Source organism: Artibeus jamaicensis, unplaced genomic scaffold, assembly GCF_021234435.1.
Source record: "Artibeus jamaicensis isolate MK-2021 breed Jamaican fruit bat unplaced genomic scaffold, CSHL_Jam_final contig_519, whole genome shotgun sequence".
In the NCBI taxonomy this organism is placed as follows: domain Eukaryota; kingdom Metazoa; phylum Chordata; class Mammalia; order Chiroptera; family Phyllostomidae; genus Artibeus; species Artibeus jamaicensis.
In genome coordinates, this window is record NW_026521871.1 from 26,529,341 (window position 1) to 26,550,375 (window position 21,035).

The 21,035-nt window shown below is 42.0% G+C and overlaps 1 protein-coding gene across 2 annotated transcripts in view; it reads right to left on the bottom strand.

Annotated features, from left to right (window-relative positions):
• The window catches only part of PCCB (propionyl-CoA carboxylase subunit beta), a 72,523-nt gene that overhangs the window by 20,741 nt on the left and 30,747 nt on the right, over positions 1-21,035 (bottom strand). For both annotated transcript variants that reach the window (XM_053669342.1, XM_053669341.1), the window contains 4 exons: positions 18,648-18,758; positions 13,763-13,871; positions 4,640-4,760; positions 2,878-2,959 (listed from right to left, as the gene is read on the bottom strand). In XM_053669342.1, the coding sequence (XP_053525317.1) occupies positions 2,878-2,959; positions 4,640-4,760; positions 13,763-13,871; positions 18,648-18,758 (423 nt within the window). The remainder of the gene's footprint in view (positions 1-2,877; positions 2,960-4,639; positions 4,761-13,762; positions 13,872-18,647; positions 18,759-21,035) is intronic.

Consider the following 21,035-nt stretch of genomic DNA (forward strand, 5'->3'; position numbering starts at 1 on the left):
GCCATTCTGACAGGTGTGAGGTGATACATCACATTGTGGTTTAAATTTGCATTTCTCTGATGACTAGTGACACTGAGCATCTTTTCATTTGTCTATTGGCCATCTGTATATCCTCTTTAGAGAAGTTTCTATTCAGATCTGTTGCCCACTTTTTCAGTTGGGTTGGTTGGGGTTTTTTGGTGTTGAGCTGTATAAGTTCTTTATAAATTTTGGATACTAACTCTTTATCAGATGTTTCATTGGTGAATATGTTCTCCCATTCAATGGGCTGTCTATTCATTTTGTTGATGGCTCCCTTGGCTGTGCAGAAACTTTTAGTTTGGTGTAATCCCATTTGTTTATTTTTTTCTTTTGTTTCCTTGCCTAAAAAGATATATCAGAAAAATATATTGCCACAATAAATGTCAGATATTTTACTGCCTAGGTTTTCTTCTAGGATTTTTATGGTTTCAAATTTTACATTTACATCTTTAATCCATTATGAGTTTACTCTTATGCATTGTGTCAGATGGCGATCTAGTTTCATTTTTTTGCACATCTCTGTCCAATTTTCCAAACACCATTTATTGAAGAGACTGTCATGACCCCATTGTATGTGCTTGCCTCCTCTGTCAGATATTAATTGACCATATAGGTGTGGGTTTATTTCTGGGCTCTCTACTTTGTTTCATTGATCAAAATGTCTGTTTTTATGCAATATGGACAAATCTTACAAATTAAACATTGAGTGAAGAAGCAAAACACAAAAGACTACATACCATGTGATTCCATTTATATAACACACAAAACAAGAAACACTCACTTATGCTGTTACGTCAGGATGGTGGTTTTTCTCAGGGGTTTGGGGAGAAATAGTAACTAGATCAAGCACAAGAAAGGCTTCTCTGTTTCTCTACATATTTTATTTGGTCTATTCTATATAATTTTGTTATTTAGGAAGGTATATTTTTTCATGTGGTTACCTCTATAACTCTACCACTTTAATGCCACCAGTCCCCTGGGTTTAACAATCAGAGAGATCAGCAGGAAGTCTGTTACTCAACACAGGGAGAAAACCAGAAGCCAGATTCCAGTGAGGAGGAAAGGAATAAAAGACAAGAGGAGTTTAAATAAAAGAAGAAAAGAATTTGGACAGCAGTTAAAAAGATATATAGGTTACATATATAGAGAGAGAGGAGGGTTTTTTTAGCAGATAAGAAATCTATACATGTTCGTATACATATATTGCTAAGAGAAAGAAATTATGAGAGGGAGAAAAAGTTGAACATTTTAAAAAACAGTCAAGAAAGCAAGACCCCCAGATGGGAGATGGGGAAGAATAGAGTCAGGAGTCCAGATGGAGACATTTCACTCTTTTAGCCCAGGGAAACATGAAAAGTACAGTAAGGATGAAAAAGTGGTCACCTGTGGGGAGTAAAAACTCCGATGCTCTCAGTATTCTCCATGCCCATGTCATCTGTTCAGAATGGGGACTGAAGGAGGAAGTCAGGGGCTGGATCAGGCCATAGGAAAAGTGAAGAACAGCTATGGAGAGGAGGCCCACAGCACATATTCAGGCCCGAGAGGCACACTCAGGGCTCGGCTAAAGCTAGAGCAGGGCTCTGGGGTTTTCCTCCAGCAGCCTCAGACCCCACAGGCAGTATTTGGAAAGATAACTGAAGACTTGAATCGGAGACAGGACTCTACAACAGAGCAAAGGGGAAATCAGGAGCTCATGACTGAGACCCTATTTCACCTTCTTCATAGCACTTTTTTGGATCTAAAACTACCCATGCTATGTATGCATTTTTTTTCTGTCTCTTACCCAAATGTGAGATCCCTGAGGAAGGAATTCTGTCCACCACTAGGAACAGTACCTGGCCATCAGTATCTGACAGAATGGCAGAGTCCAGCTGGCACAAGAAAGCAGATGCCAGGAGGGGTTTAGGGATCCGAGGGAATGGGAAGATTGAGAGCTGCAGAGTCAAGGAGCAGAGGTGGTGGGAGCAGGGCAAGCAGCACTGTGGGGATGGAGAGAGCACTGAAGGCGGAGTTCAGAGAAGGGCATGCTGGTAGAAAGGTCTTGTTTTCACAGCTCGAATGGTGCTCAATAGGCTGCATAATATAGCAACGAGGAGAGACAGACTCTGGCCATGGTTTCTGACTTAGGCTGGCCCCCCTCAGAGTATAGGAGGAGAAGAAATAGTCACTGGAGGAGCCAGGGCCCTGGGAGAGGCTGTGCCCACGGAGCCATCTGCTTCCATTACGCAAGGCCTACTGAGAGCACTGTGTGCATATGAGAATGTGAGGGAGACAAGGGCCATCAACAAATGTCCCCAGTTTGCCCTGACATTGTCCTCTCTTCATAACAATCCAGGAGTCTGCTATACCCACAAAAGGTACAGATGACTCCTACCTCCCCAGACCTACATACAAATACACACACACGCACCCACACACACACACCTGACATTGTTAGAGGATACCCTGTGCAGTCTCCCTAGAAAAACAAAATGTCCTCTAAGCATATGGCTCTGAACAAAGGTACCTAACAAAGGGTCACCCTTGCCCAACTCCAGACTCTAGGGATGTGGCCCCTTCTCTGTGTACCTCAGAGTGCCATCAAAAGACCCCTGAGCTCTTTGGACCAACTGCTCCTTTTCCCTCCAGCCCTCAAGTCCATCTGAGTCAATAGATGGCTACAATTGGGTGGCTACAACCACCAACTCTTCCCAAAACATACTACTCAGTGGTTCCTGGTTCGGGTCTACCACATGTTTTGCCTGTATTGCTGGATGTTAAGGCCTGTGGGTTCAGCACTTCCTCACTAGGCCAAAGCACAATGACCATGGACATGGCTGAGCTAACACAGACAAGGCAAGAAGATGCAGCACTTACAGAGTATATGATGTCTGCCATGTCGTAGGCTTTGGTAGATTCCAAAGGGACAATTGTGTCAAGTTCAGGAACCAGACGGTCACTTGGGATAGAAAAAGCAGATATAATCAATACCGGAAGAGTCAGTTGCCTTCTGTGGGTGGTGGATGGGAGAGGAAAGGAGGGCTGGCTGACGTGTCCTTACTGGGCTTTCAAAGTAGTTCCCAAAGATGTATTCCTTTGTTACCACCATGTTAAACCCAACCTAAGCTTGCTATTAATCCAGAAGATCTTTCTGTTTTCACTCAGAAGAAAAAAAAATGGACTTATTTCCCTGGATATGATTCCTTCATTTATCGTCTCTAAATAACTCCTACATATTAGGTACTGTGTAGGGCACTAAAGGAATTGTAGTGAACACTGGTCCCAGTTTAACTTCCTGAAACCTTAAAAATAAAAGAACAAGGACTTGGAAATGCAAAGTGTGAGTTCTCCTGAAATTACTGTGTATTTACATTCTACTGGAAGGCAAATATGCTAGAGTTCCTTTAAAGAGCAAAGCTGCTGGCCCCCTGGCATAATGAGGACCAAACAATCACACGGGCTCCTCGCTCTCTGCTTCCTCCAGCATCTATGTGACTGAGCAAGGAGCCCGAGCTTTGGCCTTGGTCAAGCCCCGTGCACAATCAAGCCCAACTTCCCAGAGAGCTCTGCACTGGGGCGTTGAGTATATCCCCACCGGATAATATATTCCCTCCTACTTTTCATTTGTTCCTTATGCATATGCACATAGCTTCCCTAGGACACTAAGAGGAGGAATAGCTGGGCCAAAGCAGGTTATTTGGACATTTCTGGGCCCCTGGGCCATAACGCCTTCAAATGCTGTCCTAAACTTTACAAGAACCCCAAATAGTAAATATTCTCAGAAAATGAGGCTGTGCCCACTGCTCCTGGCCCTTGGGACCACCCTCCCTTTCCTGACTACACATAGTGGGCCACTGAATGTGTCCCCTAAGGAGTGGAACAGGGGTTGACAGGGTAAGACGCTGGGGACACGACTCTTCAGAGCGCCCCTGGCCCAGTCAGGGACCTACAGGCAGAAACCCAGGTCCACCCAAGAAAGCAGTGTCTGAAAATAACTTCTTCCTGAGAAATACAATTCCAAATCCCTCTGCAGAAGAAAGTCCAGGCCAGGTGAGTACTTCAAAATCAGAGAGGAAACAAAATGGAGAAGAAAGCAGTCAGAGGTCCAGAGGAACAGGTTCCCAGCTGGGCCTCCGATTTCCTCTGTGGTACCTCCCACATCAGGCTGTGGTCCCAATAGCAAAAAGGAAAGAAGGTTTCACTGAGTGGCCAGCAACACACCCTTCCCCAGTCCTGCCCCAGCCTCTGGCCACAAGCATAAGAACACTTCCTAAAAGGCCTCTGTCTCCACCATTTGCAGTTACTTCATATCAAGACACACAAAAAAACTTCCATCTATAATTCTGGACAAATCAAGAACTCTTAGAAATCAAATTTTTTGGTGACTTTTTATTCCCAAGCTACCTATGAGATATTACAGAGGAAAAAAGTAAATAAAAGTAAAATCTTTCTTTGCTCCTATCCAGACATGTCACTGTCATGCCCACTCCTAGGCCAACTGCATTCCACAATCTGCCCCCTTGCTGGCTGCCCAGTGAGGAAACCCCTGAAGGTCCAGCTAGGGGAAAGGAGTCAGACTAGAGCAAGCCAGCTTGCAAAATGGGAGAAGGTGCTCCAGCCCTAGGATGATGACACTCACCTGAGATCATGACACTCACGGATGGGAGCCGGGTCCAGGCTGCTGAGGGGCAGGTAGTTGAAGAACTCCCGGAGATTACACAACGCATCCACATCATTTTCAAAAGCTCTGTGGGCAACACCTGAGAAAACAGGAAGGATATAATGTGCCAGGGTGCCTGGCAGCCCCAGAATACTGACTCGTGCCTGCCCCTTCTGGAGCATGTATGTAGCAGACTGCCGATAGCTCGTGTCCTCCCCACGCTCTACTGAGGATGACGGGGTACCATGTGGTACCCTTCAGGCTGACCTTCAGTTCATGCAGTCCGTTCCCTCTGCTCTGTACCTCTGCAAAGATCACCGCTTTCTTTATTTAGGTCTTTGCTCTAATGTCACCTACTCAGAGAAGCTTTCCCTGATACCTCTCTAAAACACACCCTTCCCCTCCAATGCCCCACACTTTCCATCCCTGTAGTGTGTGGAAGTTCTCTTCACACTTTTCCCTGCCTCACCTGTTCCCTTCCCTGTATACTGCCTGACATCTCCCCTAGAAAATCAGCTCCAGTGGGAAGAGACCAGGCCTGTCTTACCCCTGTAGTCCCATATCAAGAGTAATGCCTGGGACTTCTGCCAAGATGGAGGCATAGGTGGAAACACCTTGCGTCCACGCACAACCAAATCTAAAAATAAAGTTTTAACAACAATAAACACAACCAAACCACACAGAAAATCGACAATACGGAGTCCAAAGACAACGAAATGCTCAGCTAAACTGGTAAGAGGAGCGAAGCCAGCAGCAGAGCAGGTTGGCAAAAAAGATCCCCAACCGGGTGGCACGCAAGCAGCCCCAGGGCGCAGATCCCAGGTGCGGTGATCCTAGCTGTGGTGCGGGCTAGCTACGGGCGGACACAGGGAAGAGGCATGGCTGGCTGTCTGCGGTCGGTGGAGCATTTGCGTGCAGATAAAACAGTGAAGAGGCGAGCATTGAGACCGCACAGTGCAGGGTGGTGGGCTCGCACCTTTCCGCTCAGATAAACTGGCCTGGGCAGTGGAACGGACTGGTGAGCGGAGAGGACCGCCATTGCTCCCTCTCTGACCCCGCCCCCACATACAGCATCGCAAACCGGCGACCTGAGTGGCCCCGCCCTGGTAAACAACTAAGGCTCTGCTCCTCATACTTAACGGGCACGAACAGACCAAAAATGGCTCAAGAACAACTCAGAGCCCCAGAGCCCATAAATCTAAGTGATGAAGAAATAGCCAAACTTTCAAATGCACAGTTCAAAACACTGGTGATCAGGATGCTCACAGAACTGGTTGATTATAGTCACAAATTACAGGAACATATGAAAGCTAAACTAATTGAAATGAATGGTAATGCACAGGAAACCAACAGTAATGGAAAGGAAACTGAGACTCAAATCAAGGAAGTAGACCAGAAGGAAGAAAAAAAGGACCAAACAGAAAAGAATGAAAAAACAAGAATTTGAAAAAATGAGGAGAGGCTTAGGAACCTCCGGGACATCTTTAAACGTTCCAACATTCGAATTATAGGGGTACCAGAAGGGGAAGAGGAACAGCCACGAGTGGAAACCCTATTTGAACAAATAATAAGAGAGAACTTCCCCGTTCTGGCAAAGGAAATAGACTTCCGGGAAGTCCAGGAAGCTCAGAGAGTCCCAAAGAAGTTGGACCCAAGAAGAAACACACCAAGGCACATCATAGTTACATTAGCCAAGATTAAAATGAAGGAGAGAATACTAGAAGCAGCAAGAGCTAAGGGGACAGTCACCTACAAAGGAGTTCCCATCAGACTGTCAGCTGATTTCTCAAAAGAGACCTTACAGTCAAGATGGGGCTGGAAAGAGGTATTCCAAGTCATGAAATCCAAAGACCTACAACCAAAATTGCTCTGTTCAGCAAAGTTTTCATTTAGAATGGAAGGACAGATAAAGTGCTTCTCAGATAAGACCAAATTCAAGGAGTTCATCATCACCAAGCCCTTATTATATCAAATGTTAAAGGGACTTACCTAAGAAAAAGAAGATAAAAAAATATGAACAGTGAAAGGACAGCAAACTCACAGTTATCAACAACCACACCTAAAACAAAAGCAAATTAAGAGGACAGCTAGATCAGGAGTGAACCATAGAAATGGAGATCACATGGAGGGTTAGCAACAGGGGGAGTGGGAGAAGGAGAAGGGGGGAGAAGGTACAGAAAATAAGTAGCACAGACAGTAGATAGAAAATAGGGGGAGGGTAAGAATAGTAGGGGAAATACAGAATCTAAAGAACTTGAGACACATGTTCATGAACTAAAGGGGGGGAATGGTGGAGGAGGGGTGTGCAGGGTGGAGGGGAAAGGAGGGGGCAATAGAACAACTGTAATGGCATAATCAATAAAAAATGTTTAAAATTAAAAAAAAAGAGTAATGCCTGGTTATATGTCAATTATCTCTCAGTGAAGCTAGAAAATAAAAAATAAAAGAGTTAATGGCTGGCATATGATATCATGGTCCTCAGCAATGATAGAAGGAGTGAAAGAAAGGAGGAGAACCACCTGGTCCTAGTGAGGATTCAAGTCATCGCTCCTCAAGAACAGTCTGAAATTGCAGAACAGCCAAACAAGGCCACAGACAGGAGAGAGACAGGAGGGCCAGGAGCTCTGTCTCGATTCACCCCACCAGACTCCCTGCTTTCACCATTGCCTCTAGTCTCTTCTCCACAGGACAGCCAAAGTTGCTTTTTATGTCAGATCATGTCATCTCTATTTCAGTCACCCTAACCCCTGCCATTTATTAGGCACTCCAGCCACTCTCCTTTCTCAGGGACCTTGCACAGGCAGGTGTGGCTCCGTGGGTTGGGCATCATCCTATGAATCAAGGGCCCACAGTTCTATTCCGGGTCAGGGCAGATGCCTTAGTTGCAGGCCAGGTCCCCAGGTCGGGGCGTGAGAGAGGCAACTGTTGGATGTTTTTCTCATGCATCAATGTTTTTCTTCCTCTCTTTCTTTCTTCCTTCCCCTCTCTTTAAAAATAAGGAAATAAAATCTTTAAAAAATATATGTTTCACTGGTACCCGCATAATGAGGCCCGCTCTCACCACCCAACTGAAAACTACAACAATCCAAACAGCCTTCTGTCTATTCTACTGATTCCACAGTACATATTACCTTACTTTATTAAGCCTGTTGTTTACTGTCTGTCTTCTCTGCTGGAATATAAATGCCAATTAGGCAGGGATCTTTTCGTTTCTTTCACAAATGTATTCCTAGTGAGTAGAACAATGCTTGATACACAGGCACTAAATAACTACAGGGGTGGGCAGAAGTATGTTTACAGAGTACACAAAAAGTTTATTCCTGTATTATTAATTATTGCATTATTTTTTCATATAAACTATAAAACTACTTTTGCCCACCCTGTATTTGATGATGAATAAAAAGTATGTTCAATGTAACAAAATTCTTTCATTCAAGATTTATAAATTGGCACCATCATTTTGGAGAACAGCATGGCAGTTCCTCAAAAAGTTAGACAGAGTTACCATTTGACCCAGAAAGTCTACTTCTAGGTACACACCCAAGAGAAACAAAAACTCACGTCCACACAAAAACTTATACACGGATGTTTATAAAAGCACATTCAGGAAAGCCAAAAAAGTAGAAATAATCCAAATGTTTGGCTGATCAATGGATAAACAAACTGTGGTATATCCATACATTGAAATACTATTCAGTCAGAAGGGATGAATTACTGATTTGTGCTACAATATAAAGTATATATTATTATACTAAGTACAACAAATCTGTTGCAAAACACCACATGTTGCTGATTTCATTTACGTCCATTACATATATATTCAGAATAGACAAATCCATAAAAAGAGAAAGTAGATTAGTGATTGACTAGAGCCAGAGTAGTTGGGGGGAAATGAGGAGCAAATGCTAACAGGCAGAGAGTTTCTTTCTGGGGTGAAGAAAATGTTCTAAAATTGACTGTGGTGATAACTGAACAACCCATGAATATACTAAAACCACTGACTTGTATACTTGAAATGGGTATTTCACATGTATGGTATGTGAACTATATCTCAATAAAGCTGTTACCAAAAGTGTGTGTGTGTCGGGGGACGCGTGCACCAGTATAGCCTCTTTTGGACCTCTCTCTTAAGGATACAGAGCTAGGTACCTCAGACATGGCCCATCAAAGAGCCTCAGGCCCAAGAAGAACACCACATGCCGTCTTTAAAACTAAAACCATGCTGCAAAAGGAAATTTAATGACACAAATACTCATCCTTTTAAGCTGCCGAGAGGAAAAAAAACAGCCTACAAAAGAGAAGTATGTACCTATATTTGAGTATGTATATGTATATATACAACCAGCTACATGGAAAAGCTGCAAGGGTGTAACCAAAAAAAGTTGTGGTGATTATCTGTGAATAATGGAATTCCTGGTGGTTTTAATTCCTGTGTTTTCTAAATTGTCTACCATAAACATGCAATATTATGAAATCAGGAAAAATAGATATTTCATCAAATCTAAGATCCAATCAAGACTCAATATTATTTTATGTCCTACTAAGAAACAAAAATTTCTCCCAATTAAGCCCTGAGACAGGAGAAGATGACAAGCTGTGGGGGACTCAACAATGAGAAACATTCTGACACTAAGTATGTTCTGGAGACAGGGCTGAGTGGAGCTGATGAGAAAGGGAAAAGAACGACTCAAGACTGATGCCAACCTGACCCTGGGGAGGAAACATTTTTGTGGTTGGGGGGGTTTGAGAACTCTCACTTTGGGGTTTTTTTTTAATCCTCGCCCAACAGTATGTTTATTGATTTGAGAGAGAAAGGGAGGAAGAGAGAAAGAAAGAGAGCGAGAAAGAGAAATGTCAGTGTCAGAGAGAAGCATCGATGTGTTATCCCACCGTACGCATCCTGACTGGGTATCAAACCCACAGTCTAGGTATGTGGCCTGACAGGAATTGAACTCACAACCTTTCAGTGTATGAGATGCCATTCCAACCAAATGAGACACCTGTCCAGGGGCTCTGGCATTGTTTTTAAATAAACCGTATTTTAGCAAATCTAAGGCTTCATGAGTCTTCCAGTCGAGATGGCGGCATAGGTAAATGCAGCACTTGCATCCTCCCACAACCACATCGAAATTACAAATGACCACCGAACAACTATAATCCAGAACCACCCTGAAGTTTAGCTGAACAGGAGTCCTACACTAAGTATAAATAGAAGAAGCCACATAAAACTGGTAGGAGGGGCAGAGATTCAGGCTAGTTGGTCCCACACCCAGATATGGCAGATAAAAATCAAGTAATATCTCAGCTCAGAGGTCCCTGCTGAGGAGAGAGGTGTCCCAGCTGCACACCTGGGCCCCCAACCCAGAGTTCCAGTACCAGGAAGAGAAGACTCCATAACTTCTGGCTATAAAAACAAGTGGGGATTGTGACTGAATGATAAAGAGGTCTTCTGGAGTCCCAGAAATTCTTCTTGAGGGTCCAGTGCATGGACTCCCACAGATCCACTTGCTCTAAGCCCCAGCACTGGGGCAGCATATCAAAAGGCACCAGGGGCATATGGGGAGGAAATGCATGTTCTGGCACCTGAGTAAGAGCTGGAGGGGCAGCTTTCTCCCAGACAAAAGTGCTAGTAGAGGCCACTGTTCCTTTTCTGAGCCCTCCCCACCCCAGCAGAACTGATAGGTGAACACTGTATCTGGATCTCCATGAACCTAACATTATTCACCCCACCCTGGTGATTTCCTGAGACCCTGCCCCACCCAACTTGCAGACTCACCCAAGGTGTTTCCAGTGGCTTTTCCACACAAATAGTCTATCGTGGCTCATGCTTCAGACTTAGGTTCTAAATTCCCTCAAATAAGCAGCATCTGGTCTCCACATGTCCAATACCTCTTGATTAAGTGGCACCAGGGCCAGTACTAATGGCAGCCAGCCTTGGTTTGCAGTTTGACCTCTCCTGAGCACCTCCAAGCCCAGCACAAGTACCAGCCATCTGCAGATTGCTTTGTAGTTCATGCCAGGTGGCCCCAGGTGGAACACAGGTAGCGGCTGACCTTGGCCTGCACCTCCCAGGAGGTCCCAGAGCCAGAACACCCAGTGGAAGGCTTCAGGCCACATCAAAGCACCACTCAACCACTTCCACAAGCAACACACTCAAGGGGCAGACTCAGCAGGCACCACAGCCCCACTGAAGTCCTGCTCCCTGAAGTGGGTTCCTGCACAGCAAATGCTTCACAGTGGTCACAGTCAGTCCTTGCTGCCAATCAGCATGGGGGGGGGGGGGTCAATCCCTCCCACTGATATGCCAACAGCAACCAAGGCTCAATTACAACAGGAGGGCGTACACAGTCCACATGGGGAGTGAAGGAGGCACACCTGGAGTGCCCAACTTGGGTGACTGGGGAGGCTATGTCACTGAACCCTAGAGAACACCTAACGCATTAGACGACTCCACCAAGCCTGGGAGATGTGGCAGCTCTATCTAATACATAGAAACGAACACAGGGAAGCTGCCATACGAAGAGACATAGAAACACGTCCCAAATGAACAACAAGAACAAAACTCCAGAGAAAGAACTAAACAAAAGAGGGTCAGCCAATTTACTACATGCAAGGTTCAATACACTGGTTATAAGGATGCTCAATGAACTTAGAAAGAGAGTAGATAAATTTAGTGAGAACTTCAGCAAAGAGATAAAATGAAACTAGAAAGCATAAAAAAGAACAAGTCAGAAGTGAAGAATACATTATCTGTGATGAAGAATACATTATAGAGAATCAGTAGTGTCGTAGATGAAGTAAAGAATCAAACCAGAGATTTGGAAGATAAGGAAGCAGGAAACATCCAATCAGAACAGCAAAAAGAAAAAAGAATCCATAACACGAGGCTAAACAACAAAACAAACAAGCAAGCAGAAAAAAAAAAAAAACAAAGACACTGAAATAGAGAACAAGGGGACAACGACCAGAGGGGAGAGGGGAGGAAAGTTAAGGGGAAAAAGGGGGAGGGATTTGGAGGAACAAATAGGAAGGACACAGGGACGAGAACTAAGGGGGGTGGAAATGGGAGGGAGGTGGGGAGCAAGGGGTGGGGGAGGCTGGGATGGGAGAAATAGACAAAAAACTGTACTTGAAAAATAACTAAATAAAATTAATTTAAAAAAAAGAAAAAAGAATCCAAAAAAATGAGGATAATATATGAAGCTTCTAGGACAACTGCAAGCATACCAACATTTATAGCATGTGGGTGCAAGGAGAAGACAGCAAGGAACTGAAAACATACGGTAAAAAATAATGACAGAAACTTCCCTAACCAGGTGAAAGAAATAGATATACAAGTCCAGGGAACACAGAGAGTCCCAAACAAGATGAATACAAAGAGGCCCACACCAAAACACGTCATAATTAAAATATTAAAGACAATGAGGGAATCTTAAAGGCAGCAAGAGAAAAGGAGTTTAGTTAACTACAAGGGAGCTCCTATAAGACCGTCAGCTGATATCTCAACAGAAACTTTGCAGGCAACAAAGGATTGGCAAAAACTATTCAAAGTCATGAAAAGCAAGGACCTATAAGCAAGATTACTCTACCCAGCAAAACTATCATTTAGACTAAAGGACATATAAAGAGCTTCCCAGACAAGAAATAGCTAAAGGAGTTCATCACCACCAAACCAGTATTGTATGAAAAGTTAAAGGAGTCTTCTTTAAGAAGAAAAAACATATATCAAAAATATGAATAATAAAATGGCAATAAATACATATCTATCAACAACTGAGACTAAAAAGCAAAATAAACAAGCAGAACGGACTCATGGATACAGAGAACATTTTGATGTTTGCCAGATGGGGGTGGGGAGTTTGAGGTGATGGGCAAAAAAGGTGAAGGGATTAAGAAATACAAATTGGTTGTTACAGAATAGTCGGGGAGCTATAAAGTACAGCATAGAGAATATAGTCAACAGTATGGCAGTAACTATGTAGGGCATGGGTGTCAAACTCTTTTTCACTGGGGGCCACATCAGCCTAGTGGCTGCCTTCAAAGGGCCAAATGTAGTTTTAGAACTGTATAAATGGAACTACTCCTTAACTAGGGGCAAGGAGTTCACTGTTGCCACCGGGTAGAAACAAGGTGCTGAGCTGGAAAAAACAAGGTGGAGGGCTGGATTTGGCCTGAGGGCCTTGTATTTGCCACCTGTGATGTAAGGTACCATATGAGTAGTAGATTATGTTGTGTCTGATTGCTGGGTTGTACATTTCAAGCTAATATAATATTGTATGTCAACTGCAGTTGAAAAATAAAAATTATTTAAAGTAAAAAATAAAATCTAAGACTTCACTAACAGTAAGACACAGGTCTATAATATGCACACTAAGAAAGAAATGATGACTCAGTGAATTCACCACAGTACAATGCAGTGCATAAATCGGTCATACCAGTTTCACATTGCTGCTTGTTGTGTGGTAGACAATTCTTTCACAGCTCGGTTTCTTTTTCCAAGAAAATGTGGAATTCCAATCATTATTCCAACAACAAATATTCTCACTGATATCAGATTCATGCCCTGCTCCCAATTTCATACCTCTCAGTATAAACAGTAACATTTTGTTTTGATGCCAAAGTACCAAACAATCTTTATACATTTTAAAGTCAGCATGTGTGACAAATATTACCTAAGAGGTAAAAAGCTATCACCAAGTTCATGAGTCATGAACTTGGCCATGATCATCACATTACAACTGTACCTGGCCAATGATGATTTATAAAATGCCACTTACTCTGAGACACACCCCAACTTTGGAGTAAAAGAAAGTCATAATAAGATACAATTTTTTTAAAGATTCAATTATATGTATGTAAGTCATACCTCTTATAACACCGCTTGGGTTAGCTTTAAAATTCTTAATATTAAAGCATTAGTACTGTTTTAACAAATTTGAAACTAAATCCCTTTTTATTACTATATCTGTAGTCAACATACCATACTACAGTCTTCTCAAATAAATTCTGCCAAAATTGATATCTATAAAAGACTGTCAACATTCTCTACGGCAACCCCTCTTCTCAGTGTTTAAAAACAAGGTGAGCCTTGAGGCCCCTAACCTGACACGGTGGTATGGGTCCTGGCCCCACCAAGCTCCTCCTGGGTAACATCCTCATTGGTGACAGACTTCACAACATCAGGGCCAGTGATGAACAGGTAGGAGGTATCCTGAAATTAGAGAATTCCAAAGGATCAATTTCAGAGCAGCAGAGCCAGATGGACTTTCAGGGTTCACACAGCTCAAAAGACAAAAACAGAAATGGTAGTGACACAAAGCAGAATCAGAGTAGCCGGCAGCTCAAAGATGCCTATCCAAACTAAAGACCCAAGTTTTCCCTGCCTGTCTCTTTAAAAAGAAACTTCAGCCCTGGCTGGTGTGGCTCAGTAGATTGAGTTCCTGCCTGAGAACCAAAGGGTCACCAGTTCAATTCCCAGTCGCGGCACATGCCTGGGTTGCAGGCCAGGTCCTCAGCACAAGGTACAGGAGAGGCAACCACAAATTGATGTTTCTCTCCTTCTCTTTCTTCCTCCCTTCCCCCTCTCTAAAAATCAATCAATGAATCAATCTTTAAAATAAAATAAAGATAAAACTATCTTTATTGCATGGTTCTATCTCATCGAAATGACTTGTAGTGTAGTGTGCCTAACATTTCTGGTTCATTCATCTGTAGAACACCCTACAGGTGACCCTTATTCTGAGCTTGTAGTACATCAAGCCTTTTTCTAAGCACTTTATGAAAATGTGTCATTAAAGCCTAGGTATTATTATCCCACTCCTGCCACCACCACAACTGACAGATGAGGAAACAGAGGCCCTGTGATGGTATGAAGTTTGGCTAAAATAAACCAGCTACCTTAAGTGAAACCAACTGGGAGACGGATGATGATAATCAATCGTGTTTTCAGAGGGTGACAGGCTTTTTCCAAATTATTTTTTATTTAAAGATTTTATTTATTTTTAGTGAGAGGGAAAGGGAGGAAGAAAGAAAGGGAGAGAAACATTGATGTATGAGAGAAACACAGATCGGCTGTCTCACATGCCCCCAACCAGGGAATCAGCCTGCAACTCGAGCACGTGCCCTGACTGGGAATCAAACTGGAGACCTTTTGCTTTGCAAGACAATGCTCAACTAACAAAGGTTAGGGTTAGAGGGTGACAGGCTTTTAATTTTTAGTTCCTAATTTAAAGATAATAAGGGCATACTGTAAAAAAAATGTAAACCTAAGAATAGAAGATACAGTGGAAAGTAAATCTACATCCCAACCCTTAGTTCCAGGCTTCCAATTTCCCCACCCAAAGGCAACCACAGTCACTGTCTCTCTCCTTACAAAGAGACCCACGCATACAGGGTCCAGCAGAAGTAAGGCCTGTTTGAGTGTGGTTGGTAGGGCAATGATATGGGTGCAGTAATTTAGACTTTTAATTTGAACATTTCACCTAAAATGTCATATGGTGTACTCGAGTGTGATATTGTTAGGTTACAGAGTTACATGGCTATCATTCTGTAATAAAGAAAGGGCATTATTTGTACCAGACCCTGTATATGAGCGTCAAAATATACATAAACTAAAACTATACATATATATGTGTATTTGCCTTCTTATGTTCTTTCCAGCACAGTGTCCTACATACACTGTTCTGAAACTTCTTGAGGATCATTCCATACCAGTACAGGATAATTTATTTAACTCTGATTCATGATAATATGTGTTATTACAAAGCAAGAAAGAATGTTCTTTTCAATAAGGAGGCTCTAGGAAAATATCTGAGACAAACAAAAAAAAAAAGAAAACTAGCCTCTATTTCATACTATGAGCAAAAATCAATTCCAACTGAATTGCAGGTGTAAATTCGAAAGGCAAAATAATAAAGCTTCGTGAATTTGAAGTCGGAAAAAGTTCTTCAAGAATTAAAACACACTACCCATAAAGTATACATTTGACATTCCTTCTCAAAAAGGCAAAGAAGCCAGTTCTTTAAAGGGACTCACATTGGCTAAGTGAAGGGCAATCTGAGCACCCAAATAATGATCATAATGGATTATAAACTACTGAGTACACTAGGAAACCCAGGAACCCATAATAATAACAAATCCATGAAAAAACAAAGGCCCAAGAAAGCAGAGTTCTTCCTAGAGTACGATGCCAACTGATAATGAAGCAAGGGGCAGAGTTGGAAAATAACAATTTTCTAAAGAATGGTTCAGACAAGAATCATCAATAAAAGCTAAATCAAGGGGAAAAGTGTAATGCAGAGCAGCATACTGCATGGTCTCAAAGTATCTCCCCAATGAGTATTTATCAGCTGCAAAAAGAAAAATAATAATTATAGAATGGAGAAACCAGACAATACCTCGAACAATGATGAAACTAATATCACTAAGGAGGGCGCAGATGGATATCACTTGACTCCAGGTGTGACAATCTGAGCAGGACACAGTATCATTTATGCAGTAGACAGGTTCAGATACCTAATCTGAATCTAGTCAGGGAAGACATTGGATAAACTCAAGCTGAGAAACAATCTATAAAATAATTTGTTGCATGGCCTTCAAAAATGTTAATATTATGACAAAGAAAGGCACCCAAATAGAAAAAGAGGAGGTAAAATTATCTGTTTGCAGATGACATTTTATATTTGGAAAGCTTTAATGACTCCACAAAAAAAGTCTGAACTAATAAACGAATTAAGCAAAGTTGCAGGACACAAAAATGAACATCAGCTGCATTTCTAAACATTAATAACAAACAATCTGAAAAACAAATTATAAAAACAATTTCATTCACAATAGCTTCTAAAAGAATAAAGTACTTAGGAATAACTTAACCAATAAGACAAAAGACTTGTACACTGAAAATTATAAAACATAGCTGAAAGAAATTTAAAAAGACACAAATAAATGGAAAGACTAAATACTGTTAAGATTTCAACACTACAAAAAGTAATACACAGATTAAATGCCACCACTATCAAAATCCCAGTAATGTTTTTTGCAGAAATAGAAAAATCCATCCTAAAATTGATGCAGAATCTCAAGGGACTCTGGATAGCCAAAACAATCTTGAAAAAAAAACAAAGTTGGAGAGCTCACTCTTCTTGATGTAAAAACCTACTACGAAGCTACAGAAATCAAAACAATGTGGTACTGGCAAAAAGACAGAAATATAAACCAATGGAAGAGAACAGAGAGCCCAGAAATAAACCCTCATATTTTGATCAAATGGTTTTTGGCAATGATACCTAGACCATCGATGGCAGAAAGGGCAACCTTTTACAACAAATGGTCCTGGGAAAACTGGATATCTACATGCAGAACAAAGCTGGACTTTACATTACACCATATACAAAATTTAACTCAATGAATCACAGGCCTAAACACATTGTATACCTTAAACTTACACAATAATATCTGTCAATTACATCACAATAAAGCTGGAAAATTTGGAGATAAATAAGAGAAAGCAGTTTAAAGTGAAATGACAATGGAAACCAAGACAGTATGGACAGAAATATGGAAGGAAATGCCAGAGATGCCACAGTGTGGCATCGTGGAAGCCAAAGGAAAAGAATATGGCTAAAAATTTGAGAAAAATGACAGTTAAAAAGCATTTACAGTGACACAGAGGTTACTGATGACCTTCGAACAACAGGTTTAATGGACTGAGGGGATAGGGAGGTAATCTGAAATACGTTAAGGAGAGATGGGAAGACAGAAATAGAATGTTAGCCACAGGGAGATGCAGACTAAGGGAACACTTTTGTCTTTGTTTTGAAAATAGCAAAGACCTGAACATGGGTAAGTTCTGATGGGAGGATCTAAAACCAAGGGAGAGGCTGAAGACAGTACATAAGAGAAAAGAGAACTAACAGGATAAGGCCACTGAAAAGGTGAAAGAGTTGTGAGCAGTAATGTACATGCATGTGGAAAGGGGGGGGAAACATGGGCCTTAGCCAGAGGAATGGATACCACACCGCCATTCCTGCCAGGAGGAAGGAGAAGAGGACTCGGGTAGCACAAGGTAACCATGGAATACAGATTGGTCGGCAAAGCTCAGGGAGTCCTGCTTTGTTCAGGAAGAGATGCGGTCATCTTAACTTTTAAAACCCACCTTTGTTGCTGAATATTTAGGTTGCTTTCAATCTGTCACTAAAAAAAAGGATGACTTAGATCAAAGGGTGAACACTTTTCTAAACCTTTGAAGTCCTACTGCTAAACTCTTCTTGAGAAAAATGGGTTTCCTATTTATAGCATTCCTGTTTACACTGTTCTCTTTTTGAATGACTATCTACTCCTTCACCCTCCAGTCTTTGTCTTGGCATTTACTGCTCATTATTGTTAAAAATATTTTAAGAGAAAAAGACTGATTTTTTTAATGATATTAGGTTAAGGGTAACTACCCATGTATAAATTCAAGTAGGCTTCATTTAAATATCATCTTAAAATATCATTCCATCAAATCATGCCATAAAGATATGCACCCTTCAAAATGAAGTTGGGGATCAGATTTAGCATTACCATTATACACAAAATGTAATAAAATGGCAAACAGCCAAAGGAATGAAGGTGGAACATAAGACCAACTTCCCAATGAAGAAGATTATAGAAAAGCCTTCCATGAGAAACTTTCTGGATAGGAGTCAGTAAACAATTATCTGTCTGGGCACAGGACAGGGTCCTTTGATTACCTGAAAACCATTTGCAATTCAGATCAACAGGTAAAATCACCCACTAATGAAGTACACAAGTGCATTCTGCCACTGAACACCCACAAGCTACAGGTTTTGTGCCAAACCCTTTTCTCCAATAAGACCTTATCATCACTAAGCTGAAAGCCAATGAGAATGCAGATAACAACCCAGATCTGGGTCAGGAATTATTTTTATTTCAGGTGAGGCACTGCACAACTCTCAAAGGGCAGGAGAAACAGGTCTTTCTTTCTTACCTTTACCATGAACGTGAAGTCTGTTAGGGCTGGGGAGTAGACAGCCCCACCAGCACATGGGCCCATGATCAGAGAAATCTGAGGGATGACTCCGGATGCCATGACATTCCTCTGCCAAAAGAGAAAGGTAAAGGCATCTGGTTACAGGGTATCTGAGGCATTATTTGCAGAAAGATAAAGGCAATAATAAAATTACACCTGGCTTTTGTTCACAGAAATTCTATCGTAGAGGCAGGAGACCTTCCAAAACTACACACGCAATTTGTTCCCATAACAAGTGGGCTGGTTGGCATATTACTTTCTAGGGCAAATACCCTCTTTCCTCTCCCTCCTTGGCAGCAGTTCCCCCAAAGTTCTACCAGGACTTTTCTATATGAGCTCATATAGGACCCCACAACTCTCACCCCAGCTCCAAGCACACCCGAGGCCCAGCACCCCTGTCTTCACAAAGCTGTCTAGAAGAATGAACGAAAACCTTCGGCAGAACACACAGGAACACCACTTATCCTAGAGCCATTGCCTTTGTTTGGAATTCTTTGACAACACAGAGTACCAGTAGTGACAAGGCAAGGCTAAGAGGCAGATGCTACTTCACTCCAAGTCTTCAAGGTCTGCCCACCCCCAGACAGGGCATATAGGGAAGATGTAGGTAGTAGGAGCCAGAAAGGCTCCATGAAGACAAAGGTGTTGTGAAAGGCCAAGCCTCAGTCCACCTCCTAGGAAAGACAAGACTGGGGCTGGAGGATCCAGGCAACATAAGGGCCCATTGATCCTTGCCCAATGCACAACTTCTTTCCTTCCCTGTATCCCATCATCTTAAAAGAAGAAAATTCACTTTTATCACTGCCTTGGCTCTAAGACTAATTTCTATAAATCATAGGACATAGTTCAAAACAGTACAAAAGGGCATCTATCTATAAAAAGAGGATTCAGGGAAGATGATGGAGTCGGAAGCAGCAGGAATCCGTCTACCCACTGAGAAAACAACTGTACTTGCATAATCTGTCTGACATAACTTTTGGGAACTCTGGACTCTATTGAAGGCTTGAAACTTCCAGGGGGGAATCTGGAGGGTAAACTGTGGTTAACTTCCATCAATTTCAGCTCTTAAGCACATAGTAGCTACCCATCTTATAGCCCAGCCAGAAGCAGGGAGCACCTTACACAGAGCTTTAAAAACCAGAGTAGGGCCTTGGCTAGTGTGGCCCAGGGGGCTGAGGACCAGCCTGCAAACTGAAAAGTCACCAGTTCAGTTCCCAGTCAGGGCACATGCCTAGGTTGTAAGCTAGATCCCCAGTGTGGGGTGTATGTGAGGCAACTGATAGCTGTTTTTCTCCCTCTTTTTCCCTCCCTTCCCATTTAAAATATAAATAAAATCCTTTTTTTTTAAAAAAAAGCCAGAGTTAGGTAAATAGGACTCTGTCCTTAATATATCAGGAATCTGTGTTCTGATCCTCAATTTCTGATTCTAATCTCAGAGGTGTAATTAAAGAGGTGGGTGGCCACTGTTATACCTCCCACTGCTGTTGCAAGCCGGTCCTCCTCCAGCTCAACACCACCAATCATTATGGAAATACAAATTAAAACTGAAATGAGATACCACATCATATGCACCAGGATTGCTACTATAAAGAAAAACAGAAAACAAGTAGTGTTGGTGAGGACTTGCAGAAACTGGAACCCATTGTTGGTGGGACTATAAAGTGGCACGACTGCTATAGAAAACAGTATGAAGGTTCCTCAAGAATTTTCAAATAGAATTGCCATATGATCCAGAAGATTCCACTGCTAAGGATATAGCAAAAGAATGTAATGCAGGGCCTCAAAGAGCTATTTGTACACCCATGTTATGGCAGCACTACAATTCACAGTAGCTAAAATGTGAGAACAACTCAAATGCCCATCAACAGATAAATGGATAAACAAAATGTAATATATACACATAATGGAATATTTTTCAGCCTTATAAAGGAAGTATATCTACTACATGCTACAACATGGGTGAAACTTGAAGAAGACATATGCTAAGTGTAATAAGCCATCCACACAAAGAGAAACACTGTATGTGAAGTGCTTAGTCAAAATCTTTGAGACAGAAAGTAGATTGGTGTTTGCTACGGGTTGGGGGAGGGGATAATGGGAAGTAATTACTTAAGGAATAGAGAGTTTGTACAATGAAAAGTGTTATGTAGATGGACAGTGGTAATGGCTGCACATTATGAAAGCTTTTAATACCATTGAACTGCACATTTAAAAATGCTTAATTGCTAAATTGTATATTATATGTATTTTACCACAATAAAGAAAAGCTAGATATGTTCACTGCAGCATTATTTACAATACCCAAGATCTGGAAGCAGCCTAAATGCCCATTAGTAGATGAGTGGA